This window comes from Mus pahari, chromosome 9, assembly GCF_900095145.1.
Source record: "Mus pahari chromosome 9, PAHARI_EIJ_v1.1, whole genome shotgun sequence".
Lineage (NCBI taxonomy): Eukaryota > Metazoa > Chordata > Mammalia > Rodentia > Muridae > Mus > Mus pahari.
Genome location: NC_034598.1, coordinates 80,858,437 through 80,883,109, shown reverse-complemented (window position 1 = coordinate 80,883,109; position 24,673 = coordinate 80,858,437). Strand labels below are relative to the sequence as shown.

At 42.4% G+C, this 24,673-nt stretch overlaps 1 protein-coding gene across 2 annotated transcripts in view; it reads left to right on the top strand.

Annotated features, from left to right (window-relative positions):
- Nr2c1 (nuclear receptor subfamily 2 group C member 1) overlaps nucleotides 1-24,673 on the top strand; it is a 58,671-nt gene that overhangs the window by 3,641 nt on the left and 30,357 nt on the right. For both annotated transcript variants that reach the window (XM_021204807.1, XM_029542615.1), the window contains exons 2-9: nucleotides 5,430-5,502; nucleotides 10,828-11,022; nucleotides 12,764-12,842; nucleotides 14,425-14,604; nucleotides 16,456-16,603; nucleotides 16,687-16,777; nucleotides 19,841-20,025; nucleotides 20,763-20,916. In XM_021204807.1, the coding sequence (XP_021060466.1) occupies nucleotides 5,449-5,502; nucleotides 10,828-11,022; nucleotides 12,764-12,842; nucleotides 14,425-14,604; nucleotides 16,456-16,603; nucleotides 16,687-16,777; nucleotides 19,841-20,025; nucleotides 20,763-20,916 (1,086 nt within the window). In that variant the 5' untranslated portion in view covers nucleotides 5,430-5,448. The remainder of the gene's footprint in view (nucleotides 1-5,429; nucleotides 5,503-10,827; nucleotides 11,023-12,763; nucleotides 12,843-14,424; nucleotides 14,605-16,455; nucleotides 16,604-16,686; nucleotides 16,778-19,840; nucleotides 20,026-20,762; nucleotides 20,917-24,673) is intronic.

The window sequence follows — 24,673 nt, the reverse complement described above, 5'->3', positions numbered from 1 at the left end:
AATCTTAAAAAAAAAATGGCCATGGGGGTTTTATTATTTATTTATTTTCCCATCACCAGGGTTATTAGAAATAAATCTATATCGCAAAGATGATTTCACTTAATTTTTTTTTTTTTAACCACTTTGGGTGTTCTACAACCTGGCTGGAAAGAGTCAGACAATTATCCATTAGCATTATCCATTGGAGGATATTTGATCACATTGTGAACCCTGAGATTGTTTTATTTACTGGAAAAACCTGTTTTTTAGTTGAGGTGTGGCTCAGCCTCAGTGCATACCTTTCATTGAAGAGCTTTCTGCTTGAATATTATAAACAGGGTGAAATAGAGGTCGCGAGGGGGAACAAGCATCCAGTGGACCAGAAGTGAGCACTGGATTATGAAGAAAAGCAGAGTAAGGAGAAGTCAGGAGGACGGATAGAGAGGCGTACAGGAAGTAGAAGGGAGGGACAGTCGGTTGACAGGAGGTTTTTCTGAGACAGCTTGAGAGTGGGGCATTGTTTCTGGGACATCGCCCAAGGAGGGAGGTCAGCTGGGTGCTTTCTCCGCCTCTCTGTGCTAGCAGACTTTCACTCCATCATCTGGCTCCTGAATCTTCATTGGTAAAATCAAATGATTGAGATTTTGTTTAAAACAAACAAACAAAACCAATAATCCATAACTGAAAAACAGTGTTGTCCTAAAGTACAAGTGAATATTGCTTATCATTCTTAAAATACATGCTAGCTCTAGTTTACGAAATTACATTTATGGTTAAATTTTTAAAATGCTGTCTTGATAGCTGGGCAGTGGTGGCACAGGCCTTTAATCCCAGCATTTGGGAGCCAAAGGCAGGTAGATCTCTGAGTTCAAGGCCAGCCTGGTCTACAAAGCAAGTTCCAGGATGGTCAGGGTTACACAGAGAAACCCTGACTCTAAAAAAATCAAAATAAATAAATTAAAAAATAAAATCAAGTGCACAAGCAACAGTAATGGTTGAGGGATGTTGTTCCGGGCTTTCGTCTCGCTGCAGTTGAACATTCAGCTTCCAGAAAAGGACAGAACAGCAGTTCTTGTGAGACTGTGCTCACCAAGCACAAGGCCTGCAGAGCTCCAAGACAGACTGGTCCCAGTACTGACCAAGGAGTGGGGAGATTCCCACCCCTGAACAAGATGCTATCTGCAGTCTCTCCCGTCTAGCAAAGGACCAGTAGGGCTTCTCCAACAGAGTCTCACCTTGGAGCGGAGCAGGTGCCAACACAGCCCAACACAGCAGGAACTCAGTGGCATTTTCCAGTCGCCTGGGCACTTTCTATCTTACTACCCTTTCGCTTCTTATTTTGATTTCCATTTTTGTGGGGGGTTTTGTGTGTGGGGAGGGTGTCTTTTATATGTGTGTTTCTTGTTTTAAAGAGAGAAGAAAGAATACAAAATCGGATGGGTAGGGAGATGAGGAGGCATCGGGAGAGGAGAAAAACATGAACAAAATATTTTTTATGATCCAAGTATGGTGATGCCCCTTTAATCCCACCGCAAAGGGTAGGGGCAGAGGTAGGCGAATCTCTGAGATCAAAGCCAGTCTGATCTACGAAGGGAATTCCAGAACAGCCAGGGCTACACAAAGAAACCATGCCTTGAAAAACTTATACATACATTCATACATAGTGTAGTGGCTGTTCCTGGTTGTCAGTTTGACTATATCTGGAATGAACTACAATCCAGAATGGGAAGGCTCATCTGTGATCCTGATCTTGAGGCTGGGAGATACAAATTTCTGACCTGGATCTGGGCATGGAGATCTTTAGGTATAGTGGCTATGCATGCCAGCAGACTAAGGCAAGGAGATCTCTGAGTTCAAGGTCATCTGGGACAAAGAAAGTCCCAGATCTAAGTGTGGTGGCACACACCTTTAATCTGGGCCACACCCTCTGCTGGAGACCTACATAAGGACTTTAGAGAAGATTTACTCTCTTCGCCTGTGTGCCCTGTGGGACTGAGCAACTGCTAGATCCTTGGACTTCCATTCACAGCTGCTGCTGACCATTGTTGGGGAGTTAGACTACAGACTGTAAGACATCAACAAATTCCATTACTATATAGAAACTACCCATAAGTTCTGTGACTCTAGAGAACCTTGACTAATATACATACTTAATTTCAATAAAAAAATAATCATATGTGAATACGTTGGGGGTAGAGGGTACACATAAGTACAGGTGCCCATGAAGACCAGATGTCAGATCTCTGGAGCTGGAGTTACAGAAGATGGTGAGCTATCTGATGTGGGTGCTGGGAACTGAACTCTGGTCTTGTGTAAGAACAGCATATGTTGGTAACTGCTGATCCATCCTTCCATACCCCTCAATAGCAGTTTTTAAAATCAAGCAATACTTTGTACAATCTAGTAATGTATTCATCTTATTTTTCTATCGTGGTGACAACCATGACCAAGGCAACTTAGAAAGCATGCAATTTGGGGGTTCACAATTTTAGAGAGCTAAAGTCCATGACCATCCTGGCGGGGAGTATGGCAGGTGTGGTACCAGGGTAGTGCCTGGCAGCAACCAGAGGCAACCAGAGGCAGAGAGAGTGCACACATGAGAGCTAACTGGAAATTGCATGATCTTTTGAAACCTCAAAGCCTTCCCCAGAGACACACCTCCTCCAACAAGATCACATCTGCTAATCTATCCAAACAACTCCAACTGGGGACCAAGTAGCCAAACATAGGAGCCTATAGGGGCCATTCTCCATCAAACTACCTCAGTACTAATTTGGTAATTAGATGCTAAAGAAAGATGGTAGGAAAATATTTGAAAATTTTTTTATAACTACATAATGACATTATGGTTTTATGTAGTCAAACCATTATGTTTCTGTAAAAACAGGAAAGTTTATATGGGAGAAAGAAACTTCATTGCACCCAGTAGTCTGAACTGACATGTTTCAGGCAGAGTCCATGGTGTCCTGTGTTATGACAGCATGCACAGTACATAATGCACATGTTCTGTGTTTTAGAAAAAAGATCTCAGTGGGGGCTGATGAGATGGCTCAGCGGGTAAGAGCACTGGCTGCTCTTCCGAAGGTCCTGAGTTCAAATCCCAGCAACCAGGCGGTGGCTCACAACCATTGATTAGACAATCTGATGCCCTCTTCTGGCTTTCGGATGTATATGCAGCAGAACACTCATACAGTAAATAAAATTAAAAAGAAATCTCAGTGACATGGTTCCATACGACGTGGATGGACCTGTGCTGTCAGTAACAGCTTGGATTTACTGGGTATTTGATTCTGAACTAAGTTTTTTTGTTTGGTTGGTTGGTTGGGTTTTTTTGTTTTTTGTTTTTGTTTTTGTTTTTGTTTTTTGAGACAGGGTTTCTCTGTATAGCCCTGGCTGTCCTGGAACTCACTCTGTAGACCAGGCTGGCCTCGAACTCAGAAATACGCCTGCCTCTGCCTCCCGAGTGCTGGGATTAAAGGCGTGTGCCACCACCGCCCGGCTGAACTAAGTTTTGATCACTACACATTTACAAACCTTTTTACTGTTGCCGGCTACGGGCTGACTCCTGTGCTGACCACTGCATGGTCTTGTATGGGGTGGAGAGCCATAGTTTAATAAACCGAGGGGATTTTTGTTCATTATGCCATCTCTGTGGAAGGGATGAAGAGAGAGGGTCGGGCGGATGTGTACAAGGCTGTGATCAAGGTTCGTAGCACCCAAGCGGTAAGGGGAGTGTCCGATGCTTTTGAAGTATAATTTTATGTAATCTACGTGGCTGTATCGTCTGCACGTATGCCTCTGCACTGTGTGCATGCTTCATGCCTACACAGACCGGAAGAGGAGCTGGGATCCCCTGGAACTAGAGTTACAGCCAATTGTGAGCCACCACGTGGGTGCTGGGCATCAAACCAGGCCTTCTGGAAAAGCAGCCAGCGCCCTTAACCTCGGCGCTTTCTCTCCAGCCCTCATCCTCGAGGTTTTTTGCCCTCTGCTTCAGGCGAATAAAAATACATGACCCTTCAACGACTAATTCAACTGTCTCTTGTATGAGCTTTTCCTAAGTCTTCAGTAGTCTGTTCTTCTGTGTCCTCTTGCTCACGTAGTGAGCACGGCGTTCATTCCGATAACTTACATGGAACGCTTACTACCTGTTAGGGACCATTAGATGCGCGTGTATTTTCACTTATCTACTCTTTAACCACTCAAAGAGATGGTGTCGGCTGTCTTATTTCTGAAGAAGCAGCCTCAGGTTAAGTGCCCGAAGGGTATTATAAAATAAACTATGCATTTAGTAGCTATTACAGTTAGGATCACAACTCTGAATTCTAGCAGTCTGTAACAGGCCGACCATGAACTTGAAACTCTGACTCAGCCTCAAGGGCTGATCAGGTAAGCAACTTAAGGTTTTTGATGTACAGTGGCAAATTACTCTTCTGGGAAGGTAGACTCGTTTGAGCCATCAACAGTCTGTAGACTATGTTGGCACTTGCCTGTAATCCCGGTGCTTAGGTAGAGGCAAGAGTTTGAAGTTCATGGTCATCCTTAGCTACATAGCAAGTTCAAAGCCAGACAGCTTACTTGGGACCCTACCTTAAAAACAAACAAACAGGTGTCTGGAGAAAAGCATGGAAACTGCAGGAGTTAGGAGGGTGTACAGCTAGCGTGTCACGTTTAGTAAGTGACAGCCCAGATCCTATAGATAAAACCAGGCTCTGATGACTATCCAGACGGTGGGTAATAGTAAATCTGTATGCTTGATCTTTTGTTAAATAGTCTTTGATGGCTTGCAGGCAGAGGTAGGCATTACTGGGACTTGCCGTCTTCCAGCCTAGCCAAGAAAACATGAACCCCAGCTTCCTGGAGAGACCCTGTTTCAAAGGTATAGACAGCAATGATGGTGGACACTAATGTCTACTCCAGAGACCAAGAATTTCATATAACAGCATTGGCTTATAGAACAGCTTTATCCACCCACACAGGTAGAATAGCTTCTTAAAACAAGTATGTCAGAGTATACAAAAGCGGAATAGTTATATAAATCCCCCAGGGTGTCCCATCAGCAACTGCCAATGTGCACCGTTGCTAGTACATGGCAAATCTTATTCGGTCTAGTCCAGTAGATCTCAGCCTATTGTGACACTTTTGGGGACACATTTCAGATATCCTGCCTATCAGATATTTATATTTCATAACAGTAGCAAAGTTACACTTACGAAGTAGTGACAAAAGTAATTTTCTGGTTGGGAGTCACCATGCCATGAGGAACTGTATTAAGGCGTTGGAGCATGAGGAAGGCTGCTAACCACTGGGCAATTCCCTTCCATACACCACTACCTGTACTGGATTATTTTAAAGAAAATCTTTGGTAGTATATAATTTCACTTACAGTTTCTTCAGTAAATGTTTTATGTATGTAATTGTAAAAAGGCTTTTTCTTTCATCTTTGGCAGATATTTTGACCATTAGATCATGGCGACCATAGAAGAAATTGCACATCAAATTATCGACCAACAGATGGGTGAGGTATGTGTAGTTTACAGTTTATCTGCTGACCTACCTAGCCTCCATTCTTTATGCTAAATGTCCGCATTAGGTTATGGAAGCACTGGGATGAAAGATAGCTCAGCTTTCGGATAGCCTTCCTATGCAGTTGGCAGCACTTAAATAACAGAATAAGGTAAGGACTGTGACTTTAGTGACATCTACAAAAAAGTTTATAACAATAAATAAGCAAAAAGCTAACAAAGCCTTAGGAGTAGGAGGGGCTCTGATTAGAGAATGCCGTTTGTCTTTAGGAAAACTGAGATCACTCAGAAATAACTGCATCCTATTTTTAGCAAAAAGTAACCATGCTATGGCATGCTTTTAGGGTTTCATTCCAAGTTTTGACATCATTACTCATGTAGACAGTATTCATCTTGACTCTTCCGTCTGAACTATTTTGACCAAGTCTGTCATGTTTTTGTTTTTGATTTTTCAAGACAAGATTTTTCTGTGTAGCCCTGGCTGTCCTGGAACTCAATCTGTATAACACTGAACTCACAGAGATCTGCCTCCCTTTGTCCTCAGAGTGCTGGGATAAAAGATGTGCACCACCACCACCTGGCTGGCATGGTTAGTTTTTTTTAAGTGATTTAAAACACTGGGCACGCCAGGCCTTGGAATTATAGTACAACACTATCTTGTCTTAGTGACCTTCTCTGCCTCCATTCACTGTGGGAAAGAGAGGTAGGCTGCTATAAAGTAGGGCCGAATAAAAGCCCATCAGGAACCAGGGAGATGGCTCATCTGTATAGTGGTGCTTGCCACTAAGTCTGAGTTTGGTCCCCAGAAAAAGAAAGGAAGAAAGTGGGGGAAGGGAAAGAAGTAAAGAGAAAGAAAGGAAAGAAGGATGGATGAATGAACTCTCAAAGGTATCCTCCCACTCCACAAGTATGCTATGGAGTGTATGCACATGTACGTGTGTGTGTGTGTGTGTGTGTGTGTGCATGCGTACACACACACACACATACACACACACACAAGTAAATGTAAAAAACTTAAAAATATAAAAATATCAGGCACAATGCAGATCAGTGGTATGTATGATCCAGGATGGTTGGCACACAGTTTGATAATAACCACATATGGCTACTTATGGCAAGAGTTGTCCTTAATAATGACTGGGATCAGGCCTTTGAGCTGGCTCAGCAAATAGAGGCCCTTCACTCGCTAAGCAAACCTGACAACATGAGTTCAAACCCTGGAACCCACAGAAAGGTAAAAGGAAAGAAACAGCTCCAGAGAGTTGTACTGTGACTTGCATACACACACACACACACACACACACACACACAATGTTAATAGCTAAGGTAGTTTCAACTACCTTGTATAAGTGAATTTTATGTTAATAGTCGGGCTGATAGTGAAATAAAAAATCAATTAAAGCTTCCTCAGGATATTAGTACCTATTAAAAAAATTATTTATTTGCTAGGCTACTGGCACACAGCTATAATCTCAGAACTCGGGAGGCAGGAGCAAGAGAATCTCATAAGAAAAAATATCTGTCTCTTCAGAGCTCTGCCTGTTCCGCTCTATTCTCCATTTGTATATAAAAGAATTCCTGATTCCATGCTGTAGCTATCTTTCGCAAAGCTACACATCATGTTTTGGTGTGGTACCAATGGACAATTTCCACAGCTTGAAATGCTATTAAATTATTCCCTTCTTTTCCATATGTGAGACTGGGGTGTTTCTGTTTTTGTTTTTTTAATCTGAACCAAAACCAGCATATCCTAATAGGTCGAATGAAGAGACAGATATGAACTTACAACTTCATTAAGTAGACAGTAAAAGAGTTCACAGAAATATAAATTACTACGACTCTTACTACTGCATATTTAGTGGAGAAATAAACTTAGTTTTCATAAGTTATTTCCTATTAGTATATGAATTGTTTTTAAATGAATAAAGGGTTTTTAATTATCTTGGAAATTTTATTATACCTCTCCCAACCCTAGTTTCTTTGTTTCATTCCCACTGGACAGCCAGGGTAGAACTTGAATATGGCCCCAGGCCTCGGGAACTTCCTTGAGCAGTTGTATAAGAGATCCTGTGATCTGTCCCAGCAGCTCACTGGTTTACAGATAGGCAGTCATGAATGCAAATGAAAGGCTCCCAGGCCTGGGCCTGGGCAGGGGTTGGGGCACTTTGCCAGAGCACACATTTGTGGGACTAGATAAAGCAAGAAGTGTCCCCTGTCACCAGGGACTCTTCCATAGCATCATACAGCTTCGCCCTGTCGTCATTCTAGCCCAGGAGAAACTTGGTAAAGTTCCGCTTGAGAATGACTTTTCTTGGCTTGTCCCTCCCTTTGAACTGGACCACCTCTACGACAGCTAGGGAGGTGTCCTTTCCATTGTCATTGATCTTGATGTGTATGTCTGTGAGGGAGAAAGGTTTCCCCAGTGCAAGTGTTACAGCTCTGAAGGAAAAAGTACCCTGGCAGCTGGGAGCCAAGGATTACCACAAAGTCACACCACATAGCAAACCTCACACAGGAGATTTACTGGGTGGGAAAACGTCAGCGGCAGGTAGCTGAGCAGGAGACAGGTTTATATAGGGTTTCTTGGGGAGCAGAGCTTTCCAGGGTGGTCTGATTGTGGGGAAAGCTCAGGGATTGGTGGGATTTCATGCTTTGGGGCTAGTGTCCTCCTTCCCACCCCCCCCCCACCCCCAACCCCTTGGCCCTGATCTCTAGCTTGGGGTCAAGTCAGGGTCAAAGCTTTCTTTTCCTTGGCACCTTTACCATGCAATGTCAAATTTGACATGATAGCTGGCTCCTGACATTTTGAGTGTAGAGAATTGTTTACCTAATTACAGTTCTTCTCCATCGAAGACCAAGTTTATTGTCTTTCTTTTTCAATTATTCCATTATACTGTATTAAATAAATATCCTTTTATGAGTCTAATGTTTTAACCCAGTGGCAGTTAGATCATGCATATACCTAATTCTCTTTTCTAAAAGCTGACTTAATATAGGACTTTTAATTACAATGGGTATTGTTGAAAGAAACAATCTGAAATAGAACAGACAACAGCTTAAAACATGGTATGCTGGCTGGTTTTTGTCTACCTGACTTAAGAGTCATTTTGGAAGAAGGAACCTTATTTGAGAAAATTTGCCTTGGCCTATGGGTAAGCCTGTGGTTTCTTGATTGATGATTAATATGGGAGGGCCCAGCCCACTGTGGGCAGAAGGTACCACCCCAGGCTGTGGTCCTGGGTGCTGGCAGTCAGGCTGAGCAAGCCATGGGGAACAAGCCAGTAAGCATGGGTCCTCTGCCTTAGTTCCTGCCTCCAGGTTCCTGCCCCACTTTCTTCTGTGATGGGGTATGATGTGGAAATGTAAACGGTATAAACCCTTTCTTCTCTAAGTTGCTTTGGTAGTGATGTTTTGTTTTTTTTTTAAAGATTTATTTATTTATGTAAGTACACTGTAGTTGTCTTCAGACACTCCAGAAGAGGGCATCAGATCTTGATCTTGTTATAGATGGTTGTGAGCCACCATGTGGTTGCTGGGATTTGAACTCCGGACCTTCAGAAGAGCAGTCGGGTGCTCTTACCCACTGAGCCATCTCACCAGCCCGGTAGTGATGTTTTATCACAGCAATTGAAACCCTAAGTAAGACCCATGGTAACATTTGTTACAAATGAACTGGTGATTCAAAGCCAACTCCTGTAGGATGCTGGAAGTTATTGAAGTTAGAGTCTGGGAATGGTAGAGATAGCTATGAAAAAATATAATTGAGAACATGAAAAACAAAACAAAGCTACATGGTAGAAAGACATGGTAGAAAGAAGTATTTACCTAATCCAACAGTAGCAAGAAAGAGAAGTATTTACCTAATCCAATCTAATGTTCAACAAAGAAAGTTCAAACGATAGCAGCTCTAATCAATACAAAAAAACTTCATTAGCCATTCAGAACTTACTTTGAAACTTTGCACACAAAATAATTTCAGAAAAGTAGAAAAAATATTGAAACAAATGTGAAAGTTGAGTCAAATATTAAATCAATTTACTAAGGTTTATTTTAGGAAACACTTCATTTGAAATAAAAGTTGTCATTGTTGAGGGGGTCTCTCTTCCATGAGTTTACTCTGGCATACTGTCCTGTCACAGCAGAGGCCACTCTTACCCTTACTACTCAGCGCAGTGGTCCGTGACCACCCCTGACTAACCTCCCTGCCACCAGCACAACCCGGTGTGTACTTCTGTGTGCTACTTATGGGTTCTTATCTCTGCCTCTCTTCCAACCCTTATTCTGCCCCAATCCCTTCCAACCCCACCACACTAGCTGGGAGAGAACGGGTTAGAGGGAAAGGGGGCACACACCTCTACAGGCTCTATGGGGTGTCATATTTCTTAGGGCCAGTCCAACCTTTGTCTTCAGGGTATCTCCAACTCCTTCTTGTCAAACAACAGCAACCAGGAGCAGCAGAAGGGAGGAGGAGGAGCAGAGGGGAGGAGGAGCCACAGAGGGGAGGAGGAGGAGGAGGAACAGAGGGGAGGAGGAGGAGGAGGAACAGAGGGGAAGAGGAGCTGCAGAGGGGAGGAGGAGGAGGAGCAGCAGAGGGGAGGAGGAGCCTCAGAAGGGAGGAGGAGGAGCAGAGGGGAAGAGGAGCTGCAGAGGGGAGGAGGAGGAGGAGGAACAGAGGGGAAGAGGAGGAGGAGGAGCAGAGGGGAAGAGGAGCTGCAGAGGGGAGGAGGAGGAGGAGGAACAGAGGGGAGGAGGAGCCTCAGAAGGGAGGAGGAGGAGCAGAGGGGAAGAGGAGGAGCAGAGGGGAGGAGGAACAGCAGCCTGCCTGCCTACTTGCCAAGGGTTCCTCCTAAAATTATCTTCATTGCTACTTTGTAACTGTAATTTTGTTTTTGTGAATTGTGATGTAAATCTCTTAGGGTCTCTTGCATTCCCCAAAGCGCTCGGGACCCACAGGTTGAGAACCAGTGGTCTAAGTGAGACATAGAGAAAGAAGAAATCAAAATAGTGATGTCAACTAACCTTGCCGTTGCACCTTTGCAAATTTCACACATGCTCGTTTCTAGCAGAATTTTATTAGAAGTAGTGTTGCCCTTTAAAAGGTATATAACTGGCTTTTCTAGCTTTGTTTTGAGGTTAAAACTGATTCATTAAAGAACACAAAAGTCAGACATGGTAGTACGTGTTCCTGTTCTCCAGTACTCAGGAGGCTGAGGCAGCAAGTCATGGGTTCAAGGCCAGTCTGGCTAAGTAGCCAGACCAGTCTCAAAAAGCAAACGAACCTGATTGAGTTGAACCAGTTATTAATGTGCCATGATTGTGTTAGATTGTTACAGAGCAGCAGACTGGACAGAAAATCCAGATCGTGACAGCACTTGACCATAGCACACAGGGCAAGCAGTTCATTCTGGCCAACCACGAGGGATCCACGCCAGCGAAAGTCTTCCTTACAACCCCAGATGCTGCAGGTGTCAACCAGTTGTTTTTTACCAGTCCTGATCTGTCCGCACCACACCTCCAGGTAAGTGATGGTAAAAGATGTCTGTTCTCAGATGGAGCACAGGCCCCCAATGGAGGAGCTAGAGAAAGGGGTCTGCAACCCTGTAGGAGGATCAACAATATGAACTAACCAGTACCCCCCAAGAACTGCGTCTCTAGTTGCATATGTAGCAGAGGATGGCCTAGTCGGCCATCATTGGGAGGAGAGGCCCTTGGTCTTGTGAAGATCCTATGCCTCAGTACAGGGTAATGCCAGGGCCAGGAAGTGGGAATGGGTGGGTTGGGGAGCAGGGCAGGGGGAGGGTATAGGGAACTTTCAAAATAGCATTTGAAATGTAAATGAAGAAAATATCTAATAATAAAAAAAGAAAGAATTAAAGACCAAAGAGAGAGAGAGAGAGAGAGAGAGAGAGGAGAAGAAGAAGAAGAACAAGAAGAAGGAGGAGGAGGGGAGGGAGGGAGGGAGGGAGGGAGGGAGGGAGGGAGGGAGGAAGGAAGGAAGGAAGGAAGGAAGGAAGTCTCTTATACGGGTAGACAAAGATGGATAGAAAAGTACATCTGAAAGAAGAAACTACAACTCTTTGCCGCACCCTCACCTGTACCTAGTGGCGCCCTCGATGTGATTTAATAGGTTAGTAGTTTACCCAGGAGCACCTCACCTAGTCTCACTATGGCCAGTTATATGGTGTTTTTATGTAGTAGTCATAATTGCATAATTATAATTACTCCCATTGATAGAGTTTATGTATAACTCCTTTTCTTTTTTAAAAAAGAATCCACAACTACTTTTTCTTTTAAAATCCACAACTTTTTTTTTTTTTTTTTTTTAATCCACAACTATGTTGTCACTTTGGGGTTTGGAGGCAGCCGGGCTCATCCTTCTGACACAAGGTCTTCCTGTAGCCCAGGCTGTTTTGAACTCACAGACCCTTTACCCCTCTAGCCTCCCACGTGCTGGCGTGACAGGCGCGAATCACTGCATCCAGCTTTATTATGTTTTTGCTGTGCCATTCAATGCTAGTTTGCAAGGGTTCTGAACTGTCAAACGCAAATGTCATGAAAGGTCTTAGAACTTTTAGAATAATTACACATATTTTATATAAACAACATCAGTGTGTATGAGTGGCTTACATTTCAAAACACTCATGTATTTGTGTGTTGAGCTTTTTAAAAAAGATTTATTTATTTCATATGTAGTATATACCCGAGGACATGTGTATGCGTAACGTGTGCAGGCGCCTGTGCAGGCCAGAAGGAGGCATCAATGCCTGAACTAGTCTTACCCCTCAGTCGTGAATTGCTGATGTGGGTGCTGGGAACTGAACCTGCTCTGCAAGAGCAGAAAGTGCTCTTAACCACGGGGTCACCACCAGTTGGGTTTTGGTATGTTGGTTTTGAGAATCTCACTATATAGCCCTGGCTGGACTGGAATTAACTAAGTAGACCAGGCTGGCCTTGGGTGGCTTTGCCACCCCACCTCACAGTACTAGGATCAAAGGTGTGTGTCACCCAGGCCACTTATTGTTTTTCAATGGGACTGTGATTATTGTGGAAGATGTGAAAAGAAACTCACGGTTTTTGCCTCATATAACACCAATGTTTTTGCCTATGTGTGAAAGAAAACTAGCATAACTGGTACATCCATATTAATAGGGTTCTCAGTTTTAAGAGTAATTCATGTTACAGTAGGAAGTAATTCCAACTCCATATTTTTAGGCAGCATGAAGCTGTTATAATTAATAACATTTTTCTTTTTTTAAAAGCTCTTAACAGAAAATTCTCCTGACCAGGGACCAAATAAGGTTTTTGATCTTTGTGTTGTGTGTGGAGACAAAGCATCAGGTATGATTAAAAATAATCCTGTGTATGTTAAACTGTTACTGATCCTCAACTGTGTTTCCTCTAAAATTAAAAAATAAACAGAAGAATATGTTGTTTTTATGCTTCATATTTATGGCCTCTCTGATTTTTATTTGTTTTGTTTTATTTTTATTTCATTGTCAGTTAATTTGATTTCTAATGGTATAAAATATTTGTTTTGGTGTCACTGTTTAGAGGTAAACACATCGAAAACTTTTAAATGTAAAAATTAAATTTACCAAAGGAATCATTGAAAAATCAATTGCGGTCTTTAATAATACATTATGGTGTTAATATATTGTTAACGTACTTCCCCAAACCCTGCTTCAGGAATTCAGAGGACATTGAGTTGTAGAAGTAGAAGATTCTTTGGTTAGCCTTTATTAGCAGTTCCACACAACAGATTTAGAATGAACCAGGTCCAGCCCTGACTAGCTTCTGCCATCAGATAGGGTCTGCTGGAGACAGACTGAGTAGGCTGTTCTCAGAGTTGGTTATAAGTGCTCAGTGATAAGCCATTTAAGTTTGACCATCGCTTACTTCCTGTCAGAGATACACACTTAGACTCTGATCATATATATGCACAGGTTTCGATGGGACGGGGTTTAAGGGCCCAGCTTGGTTTTGTTAAATTTTTTGAAATTTCATTACAAAACCTACGTTAATTTGTTAATATTGTGTGTGCTCGTGTGTGTACTCTCATGCATGTGTGTATACATGGGTGTGTGTGCCCAGTACCTGTACAGGCTAGAAGAGATTTCAGTTCTCTGGAAATAGAGCTACCAAAGGATGGTGGGCGCGGGGACTCAATCCTGGACCCTCTGTAAGAGTGGCAAGTGCTCTCACCTGCTGATCCCTCTCTCTAGCCACAGACTTCAGTAGCTTTACTCAACAGTTTTGAAAGTGGAACTCACAAAGAAAGATGATTGTATTTCCATGACTAGTCAGCACTTTTAACTTTTCTAGATCATATAGCTTTAATATTAAAATATCTGTTATAACCAAGGATGCAGATAGGGGGTAGAATGCTTGCCTAACAAGTCTAAGGTGCTGGATTTGGTCCTCAGCAGGAGGAAAAGAAAAACCAACAACAAAAAAAACCAACCGACCAAACAAACAAACAAACAAAAAAACAACCCACACACTGTTACACAATGTATGACAAAACTATAATTGTAAGTTTTCTCAGAATTAAAAATTTTAACGTGAATAATAGAATTTTTGATAATGATTTTATTGTCTTTCCTAAGTTCTCTAACTTTTTTTTTTTTAATCTAATGGCTAATTTTATTGAATGCTTCCTAAATCACCAGCACAAGATGTAAAATTTTATGTTTTCATTTTTATGTGCTCTAACATTTTAAATGTTACATTATAAAATTTAAAATTCTGTATCATTATTACTCTGGATATGGTTGTTTGATTTTCTACTTAAATAAATCCTAAAAAAAAATTTGTCAGAATCTCAAAATCACAATTTTGTTTTATATGTTGTTGTTTTAACAAAAAGATGAATTTATTTTGCGTCTGACCTATAGTATGTTTTTAAACATTTCATCTCTAGGACGTCATTACGGAGCAATAACTTGTGAAGGCTGCAAAGGATTCTTTAAAAGAAGCATCCGAAAAAACCTAGTCTATTCCTGTCGAGGATCCAAAGACTGCGTTATTAATAAGCACCACCGAAACCGCTGCCAGTACTGCAGGCTGCAGCGATGCATTGCCTTTGGGATGAAACAAGACTGTATGTACTTGACTTAAAGGACGAGCGGTTTATAACACTTCAGCAAATGGAAAGTGCATACGAGTTAGCACATTTAAGCAGCTCAAGTATACATGGCCTAGTAGTTGCTTTTCTGTCCTGTGATAAAATGTCATGACAAAAAGTACTAAAGGAAGAATAAGGTTATCTGGGTTTATGGTTCCAGAGGGCAGGAAGGGATATTGAGCTAGCAGGACCATGAAGTAAGCTGATGACATTTTAGCCCCAAAGAGAAAGTGGAATGAGTATATAAACCCTCAAAATTCACTCACAAGAACACACTTTCTCCAGCAAAGCTCTTCTTGTTCAAACCATGCATGGCATTGGGCCTTTTAATCCATAGCTGTCCAACTAACAATAGAATATGAAATGTATTTATTACTTAATAAACAAATATTTTTGGTAACACAATAACCCGTGACAAGCATATCAGTTGACGCTTAGCACTCAAATTTTGATTTTTGTAAGTTGTCTCAGATTTTTAAAAATATATTGTGTAGAATAGAATTTTTAGTGATTTTGTTGCCTTTCCTAAATTTTCAGTAGCATTGTTAGTGTTACATTGTAAAACTTAGAACTGTGTATGTTAAAGTAGCTAGACAGTGCCCGGAGGTAGTGGCACACGCCTTTAATCCCAGCACTTGGGGAGTCAGAGGCAAGTGAATTTCTGAGTTCGAGGCCAGCCTGGTCTACAGGGTGAGTTCCAGGATAGCCAAGGCTACACAGAGAAACCCTGTCTTGAAAAACCAACAAAACAAAACAAAAAGGTAGCTAGACAGCAGTGTGCTTTGTGACAGATGCCCAAAATGTGCTCTTGGTAACTTCAGCCAATACCGATCTATCCGTGGGCTAATGTGTCCTCCTCACTTTCTCAACTCAGCTCTCTGCGCCTGCTTACACTGTTGCCACCTTAACAGAGAAAGGTTGGAAACTCAGCAAAGCACGGGGACAACTAAGAGGTGCCTGAAATCTTCTGACAGTTTGCTCTCCCCTCTGCCCCAAAAGAAAATCCGTTTAGCAAATGTTTTGCCTCCTCTTTAGGTATTACAAAATTCTTACAGATATCGCATATTATATAGATGAACTTATGTGTACTACAGATTTATTTTTTAACTAGAAAGGCACCACTTAGACCTTTTCTATCAGTATTATCTTCAATTGGTCAACTTTCTTTTTCTTTAGCTCTATATATACAAAGGGCATGTCACTTTAGTTCTTCCTTCTTGATAGTGAGGGTTTTTAAGCGTTCTGTTTTTCTTCCATTGGAGGGCTGCAATAGAGAGAGGTGGGAATCACAGGTAATTTGACCAGTTTTACTAATAGGGGTGTAAATATGCCTGGCCCAGGGAATGGCACTATTTGGAAGTGTGGCCTTGTTGAATATGTGTGTGCCTTTGTTGGAGTAGGTGTGTCACTATGGATATGGGCTTTAAGACCCTTGTCCTGGCTTCCTGGAAGCCAGCATTCTCCTAGCTGCCTTCAAAACAAGAGGTGGAACTCTCAGCTCCTCCTGTACCATGTCTGCCTAGACACTGCCATTCTCCCACCTTTATGATAATTGACTAAACCTCTGACCCTGTAAGCCAGCCCCAATTAAATGTTGTCCTTTATAAGCATTGCCTTGGTCATGGTGTCTGTTCACAGCAGTCAGAATGCTAATACAGGGAGCAATGTTGTTGAAAGTGCGTGGATTTTGTAAAGATTGATGGCTGCCTTTGGAATTCAGCTGGAAGCAGTGTCTCTCTCATTAGCCATGTTGGAAACAAGCAGCTTAGATTTACAGATTTCCATAGAGTCTGTATTGTAGTGTAATTATTTAACATGTTTTTGTAGCTGTTCAGTGTGAAAGAAAACCCATTGAAGTTTCCAGAGAAAAATCTTCCAACTGTGCAGCTTCAACAGAAAAAATCTACATCCGCAAAGACCTCCGAAGCCCTCTAGCTGCAACACCAACCTTTGTAACAGACAGCGAGACTGCCAGGTGCCCTGCAGCTGACATTAGTGCATCATTTGCTTCTCTTCCCGGATCTGCTGAGACTAAAACCTGTGCCTCATCTGTTGCAGGTCAGCTGGACTGTTGGATTCAGGAATGTTTGTGAATATTCATCCGTCTGGAATCAAAACAGAGCCAGCTATGCTAGTGGCACCAGATAAGGTATGTAGCATAATTAAAGACCCTCCTCCACCTCTCCCCCTTCCCCGCCCCCATCCTGTGGGAGTCTGAGCCCTTAGTCCCATCCCATGCTCTATCTACTGCAGAACAATAGTTCCTGTTTCCTCTTTTCAAAAAAATTTATTTATGTATGTACTTTATGTATATGCATGTTCTGTTTGCATATATGACTGCATGCCAGAGAAGAGCATCAGATCCCACTAAAGATGGTTGTGAGCTGCCGTGTGGTTGCTGGGAATTGAACTCATGACCTTTGGAAGAGCAGTTGGGCTCTTCACTGCTAAGCCATCTCTCCAGCTTCTAATTCATGTTTCTAAAGCTTAACTTACTTGATAAAATTCTTCACTATACTATTTAAAATGTTATCTCTAACATGAAAGCAACGAACATTTAAAACTGTTCCCAGTTTCTTTCATTTTAAAATAAATGTTATCGGAAAATTAACTTTAGAGTAAATCCAAATCAAACAGAATGGAATACTGCCAGTAATCCCAGCAACTCGAAAGGCGATGACGACAAGGGCAGCCAGCCTGGGCTACACTTGGATTTGAGGGTCATTGTGCTCCATTGTGAACCCATCTGAAAAGGCAGAAGGATAGCACAGACTTCTCACCTCTATTCCTCTTATTTTCCCTGCTAGATTTATTTGTGCCAATACTTAAGATAGCTCCAAGTAAAACTCTTGGAGGCTGGAGAGATGGCTCAGAAGTTATGAGCACTGGCTGCTCTTCCTGAGGTCCTAAGTTCAATTCCCAGCATCCACATGGTGGCTTTCAGTCATCTATGATGAGATCTGGCGCCCTCTTCTGGCCTACAGGCATATATGCAGGCAGAATGCTGTATACATACATACATAAATACATACATACCTACATACATCTTTTAAAAAAGAGGAAGAAACTCTTGGTGTACTAATCAAAGCATTCATTTGAGTGTCAGGGTTATCTACAGCCACCAACCTTCCTGAGCATGGGGTGGGGTAGGGGGCTGCGGGGTGGGGGCGTCAGAGGAGGAAGAGATTGCCTGTGCTTTCAGATTACACAACCACTAGAGTGCCTTGAGACTGGAGCAGACCTTCATTTGTCACGGGGTCTAAAGGACAGCACACACACACACACATGCTTGGGGGACCCTCATGTTTACTAAGGCCAGAGGGTATCTACTGCTGTTTATTGCTGTCTGCCTTATTCCCTTAACATGGGGTCTTGCTGAACCCAGAGTCAGATGTCCCATTGGGTTAGCAGCCAGTGAGTCCCAGCAATCCTTCATCTTTGTATCCCCCAAGTGTCACGATTATGGAACACACGTGATTTTGTGTGTGTGTGTGTGTGTGCTGGGGATCCGAACTCAGACCTTTGTGTTACACAGCAACCACTGTTGCCCACTAAGCTATCTCCCCAGATCGAAAAGCTTTCTTTATTTAGATAAAATGTGGAAAATTTCTATAGTCTTCAAAAACTGTATGAGAAGAAGAAAACATTCCCCACAGAGATTATTTTTAAATCCATTTGTATTTACTGTGTGTGTGTGTGTGTGTGTGTGTGTGTGTGTTCACCACAATACACATGAAGGTCAGAGGATAGCTTTCTGGGGTCAGTGCTCCCTTTCCATCATGAGGGTGCTCCCTTTCTATCACATGGGATTTGAGCCTTAAACTCAAATCCCCATTGTTAATGGCAAGTGCTTTTACTCTGAGCAGTCTCACTGGCCCTGAGAAGGTCTGAGGGTGCTTGTGGGAAGAGGCTCTTCTCCCTGCACTGGGCTCTGGCTCTGCAGCACTCAGCCCCACAGTACAGAGATGTCTGTCACTCAGTGGAAGGACACATGTTGCACACATGAGGTTCTTGGTTCAATCCCAGCACCCAGAGGTGTAATGCCAAGCCCTTAAGGCACTAATGCCTGGCCCCAAAGGAATTTAATAAACCGAAGCATTGGGTATATTAAAACCTTTGCATTGGAAATATTTCCAAAACCTCACGTATCACGTTGAGAAGTTGCCTCGAGTCAGCTCATTGCCTTTAAGATTGAGAGCTGAAAGGAAGGAAAAGGGAGAGTGCACCTGCTCTTCCTGTGCAGCGACTTTAGCTGAAGCCTCATAGACAACACCTCTGACAAAAAGGGGCAGCCGATGATGCGTTCAGATCGCAGACCAGCTTGTTCCGTAAGAAGTTCTGAGGGGCTAGGGAGATGGCTCAGTGGGTAGGAGCAGAGATGGCTCTTACAGAGGATCAGAATTCATTTCCTAGCCTTTGCACGAGGCGGCTCACAGCCGTCTGTAACTCCACCTCCTGCGGATTCAGTGCTGCTTGCTAGCCTCAAGCACCTGCAGTCATGAATATAACCACACAGAGACACAGGTAAACACACATCTTTTAAGAAATAAAACTAAATCTTTGGGCCTGGAGAGATGAGATAGCTATACGGTTAAGAGGTTTCCCTGCTCCGTGAAAGACCCAGGTTCAATTCCCAGCACCCACACGACAGCTTGCAACCATCCATAACTCCAGTTCCAGGGGTCCAGTGCCCTCTGTTGACCTCTGAGGGCACCAGGCTTCATGTGGCAAACAGACATACATGCAGTCAAAACACCCATACACTTAAAATTGTTTTAATTTAAAAAAAATGGAAATTTTAATAATATTAAGTCAATGCTAAAAAAGAATTTGAATTTTTACCTAATTTAATATCTTTTTATAGAGAAAGCAACATGACTTAGATAGATTAGTAACTAGAGTAGTATAATTTTTCTTTTAAACTTTTATAAATTTTTTTAAGAACTCATATCCACTCTCAGGGCAGGCTCTCGCTCTATAGTCCAGCAAAGTCTGGAATTCACTAACCCATGCTGGCCTTGAATTTATGGCAATCCTTCTGCCTCAGTCTCGTGAGCTGTGGGAATTACAGACACGAGCTGCTGTATTCATCAATTTAATTTGCTAATATGATTTTCTTTTAGTATTTCATGATCTAGAATTTGATATTTAAGGCTTTAAAATATATCAGTCCCACCTTGCAAATTTTTAGTGCTTTCTTCTTTTCTTAAAGGCTGAATCGTGTCAGGGAGACTTAAGCACATTGGCCAGTGTGGTCACGTCATTAGCGAATCTCGGCAAAGCTAAGGACCTTTCTCACTGCGGTGGGGATATGCCTGTGGTGCAGAGCTTACGCAATGGGGATACATCCTTCGGGGCTTTTCATCACGACATTCAGACCAATGGTGACGTTTCAAGGTAGAGTCTGTGTGGTCTCATCTTCTGAGTCTCATTTTAATTGACCAAAATGTCTTTGCACTAAAGTTTTTAACTATCGATAAAAGTTTCTGGAAACAGTATTTCTTTAAGACTTGAAAAGGGTAAGGCACTGTAAGGTTTAACTGAAAAATCTGCTGTTAGTACAACATGCCAAACACACTCCATTCCAAGTTTCACGAGCCCTGAGTGTATCTCGTAAAATTAGTGCTGAAGTCTGGTATAAATAATTTGTATATGTAGGGATAAGTGTGAGGATTTCTCTCAAACTTGAAGAGATTGTAATTTCTTGGTAGTATGGTAGTACACAATAATCCAAAGTACACTTACTGAGTTTAACTTGTTGATTTTTGAAACAGTGCCAAAGGTCACTGCAATCCAGCAGTCTGACTGTCATACATGGCAGCTATTTCCTGAAGCGTGCTTAGTTGTAGTTTTCTTGTTTTGCATGTACATACCTCTCTCAGACAGCAGCACTGGAGGTGGGTTCCAGGGCCTCCTGTGAACAAGCCTTCTACCACTGAGCCATAGCCCTTCCCTATTTGCCAAAGAATTTTTAGGCTTAAACCTCCCTCTCTGTACTAGGGCCTTGGCACTAAACCCAGGGCCTAATGCGTGCTAGACAGTCCCCTTGACTTAAATCTCAACTCCAGAATTTTGCATAAGAATTTCATGTTATTGTTGGAGACAAGCTCACAGCTTCTGCCACCTCCTCACAGGGCATTTGACACTCTTGCAAAAGCACTGACTCCCGGAGAAAGCTCAGCCTGCCAGAGCCCAGAAGAGGGCATGGAGGGAAGTCCACATCTAATGGAGCCGAGCTTTGTGGAGAAGGAGGGTCCGCTGCTGAGCGAGTCGCACGTAGCTTTCAGGGTATCTTTAATTTCTTTATGTCATGTGACTGTTTGATGTTGATCTTCCTTTCAACAATCAAAATTAGCCTGCTGCACTTTTAAAGTCAGAAATTTGCAAATTCCTGGTGGGGATTTTAGAATTGAAACTGAAACATACACCCCGTGCCATAGAGGACCACAGAGGGTCAGCTTGCTGTCCCTCAGTTGTGATAGCGCAATTAGTTGGTTAGATTTTAGCCGCAGAAGCCTTTTCTTTCTTTAAGCATGGGCAGTCACTGTGAACTGAGCGCGCCACTCTGTTCCATGCCCGCCTCTCACTTTTTAAGTGTCAATTGGTGTCTGAGACCCAGATATTTTTCACTCTTAGATTAGAAATGATAAAAATGATAAATGTATGTTTTCCCTTACCTTAGCCACCCTTCAGCATTGTCATGTGAGGGTGCACATCATTTAATGCATTTTAGCCTCAGGTTTGTGTCCGTTAGTTTTTGTTTTTGTTTTTTGGTTGTTTTTTTTTTAAATCATTTTAGAAAAGGAGTATTTGAAATTCCTTTCGTTCTCCTAAATACATTTTGTAATGGTCCTGGGGATGAACCTGACACACCCTGTGTCCATGGCCCCCACATATGCCAGGCAACCTGTACCTCTGTTCAACTCAGCCCCTGTGCAGACCCATGATGGCAGCGATGCAGGTACTGTTCTAGAAAGGAGAAGTCTAAAAATCGCTTTCCAACGTTCAATTTGTTATTCAAATTAATATGCCCAAACTGAGCTTGGATGTGCGCCCCCGCTGAGACCTCATTAACACCATAATGGACCCCCTGCTTGTTAGAAAGGGAGCAAGCAGATGTAGATTACACTTAGCAATATGTAGCACGTGAGAAGGATTTACGATAGATTATAAACTTTCCTACATTTCTTAGGAAAAACATTTCTAGCTATGAAATAATAAGTGTCTGTGCTGCCAGTAGCTATCTGCTTCACCACTAAAAGTAATGGGCGGAAAATAAATGTGTCATAGACTGGAACACCACGGAAGGTTGGGACTTCAAAGTTCAGCTTGGTTGAAATAGCCACAGAAACAGCTCATTGTGGCTTAGTGGCTGCAACATGATACACCAGTTAAGTACACCAAGGAAACCAAGTCTCATATAAAATGTGACTACAGATAACTTAGAAATAATTCAAGCATTTTATCTGCACCTCACAAGGAAAATTTTCATGAGCAATATGAGAAAAGGTGACGAGAATGATCAATGCCATGCTTGTTGGAGCTACAGACAGGGGACCAATGCAAGAGGCTTTTTCCCGTTGTTCACTCATATTCTAAGTAAAATACATTCTTTTGTGTTCTCAGTTTCATTTCCTGCTCTGGACTTAGATTGGAGGGAGGACAAGAGAGCTGTAGCCTGAAGCCTGTGCAAGCCAGGACAAGCGGCTGCTCTAGACAGCAGCTGTCAACCTACTTAGAGAGGTTCCCATTTCTTAACTGTATGAAATGAATGCTTCAGACAGAGAATTAAATGGATTCGAACTTTGGCTTTCCTTTCTGGAGTCGGTGGGTTCTCTCAGCTCTTGCTTCCAGTCTTGGAAAGAGGGTTCTTTTCAGTGATTCCAACACCACAGTCACCTTATGGTTTGTTCTTCTGATGGGCTGGCGTTCTCAGCCCGAGTCTTCAGCGGACATCCTCATTTAGACCATGAACTTCTCTCTTAATCCCTGAGCAAAGCCGGACTTTGTTCCTCCGCTGCTCTGGTTGTCTGGTGTAATTTGTGTATTCTCATATCTGTTCTTTCAGCTGAGCCATGCCGCATTCTTCCAGATTAGCTGGAGGTTTTTTGATTTGGTTTGGTTTGGTTTGGTTTGGTTTTTTGATTTTGGGTTTTTAAAGATTTATTTTATATATATATATATATATATATATATATATATATATATATATATATATACTTGCTTTCTTCAGACATGCCAGAAAAGGGCATCAGATCCCATTATAGATGGTTGTAAGCCACCATGTAGTTGCTGGGAATTGAACTCAGAACCTCTGGAAAAGCAGTCAGTGCTCTTAACCACTGAGCCATCCCTCCAGCCTTAGCTGAAGATTTTATTCTCAGTTTGTAGTTGAATTAAGATTTGTATATTTTAGTCTTATTCAAAGAGGCCAAAATGTAGGAAGGAGAACGTATCTGATACAGGAAGTAGAGGGGTAAGAATCTAGGGTGGTCATAATAATTCTTTTATTTAATGACTTTGAGTTATAATTTCAAAAATCTCTTTCATGTCATTCTTATAAGAATAATTAAGGTAAATAGGGCTTCCATCCTTTAAAATAAATATATGGGACAAAAGTGAAGTGGTTTCTAAAGCTGTTATGGACACTGATCTTGTAAACCTCTTTCTTACTCCATAGGTGTGACTCCCCTTCACACTGTAACTAGCTATCTGGTATTTGAATTTTCCCCTTCTTGTTTATTTCCATTGCTGAAGTTTAAAGCTCTATTTTAAAGTTCTAGCTTGTATCGTCATAATAATATTTTGTTCCTTATGTCTTCTCCATCTTGTTCTGGATTCTGAAACCAGCATCATCTTTGTTAATAATCAACCTACTATGTCACTTGACAATTTAAACTGTAACAAGACCCTGTCACAAAAAACAATCAATCAATATATTCCATAGCTTCTGTTGCTCATATGGGATTCAGTTCAGGCTCGGTCACGTGACCTTTCAAGGCCCTTCCCATTCCCAGTCAAGTCTCTGTCACTTCCTGCACAGGCCAGTCCTAACCCTGACCACAGTTCTCACTGTTGAGACTTTGGACCTGAGACAGCGTCTCCTCGTGTCCACCGTGGTCCATCAGTGTGCTGGATGACTGATCCAGAGTCACGAAACCTCGAAGGGAAATCCACGCCTCTGCACAAGTCAAATGAGTTTTTTGCAAGGTTTATTCTGCCAGTTAGAATTTAGCCTAGAAACTGAACTAGAAAGGTGGTTGCCAAGGGGAGCAGAAAGCACACTGCTGGTATTTTATAGGGAAAAGCTTCGGAGGGTTTTGTTTGTTTGTCTTTTAAAGGTGTTGTTTTCTTTTGTGGATTTCTGTTCGTTACTTTGGTTTTTGAGACAGAGTCTTACCATGTAGCATTGTGGTGGTAAAGCACAGGCACTGTGATGACAGGCAGGTATTCTGCGTGGTTGGTTCATAGCGTCCCTCCTTTACAGGACTGGTTATCTTGGCCAATCCCCCAGCTTTTTTGCTCCCCACACTCACCTCCGGCAGGTATATATGGTACAGATCTCAAAATCCTTGCAGTCGTTCTTGTGCAAGAGCAGCTACATCCTTGCTTTCAAAGCATTGAAGATTTGCTTGCTTCTCTTGAGAACTGTTTTGTGGGGCTGGGAAAGATGGCTCAGTCGATAAGTACTTACCACATAGAATGAGGACCCAAGGTCAGATCAACAGCTTCAAAATGAAGCATCAAGCATGGTGTGGATGCCAGAAATCCCAGCCCTGAGGAGGGATGCAGGAGGCTCCCCGGAGCTCACTGGCCAGCTACTCTTGCTGGATTTTTAACCTTCGGATCCAGTGAGTGACTCTGTCCCAAAAGGAAGGTGAGATGACTCTGTGGAGTTTGACCCCTGAGATGCACAGTGGAGAGAATTGACTTCAGAAAGTTGTCCTCTGACAACATGTTCACCAAGGCACACGCCCATACCCACACGCACATCTCACATCCATACCCACACGCACATATCACATCCATACCCACACGCACATCT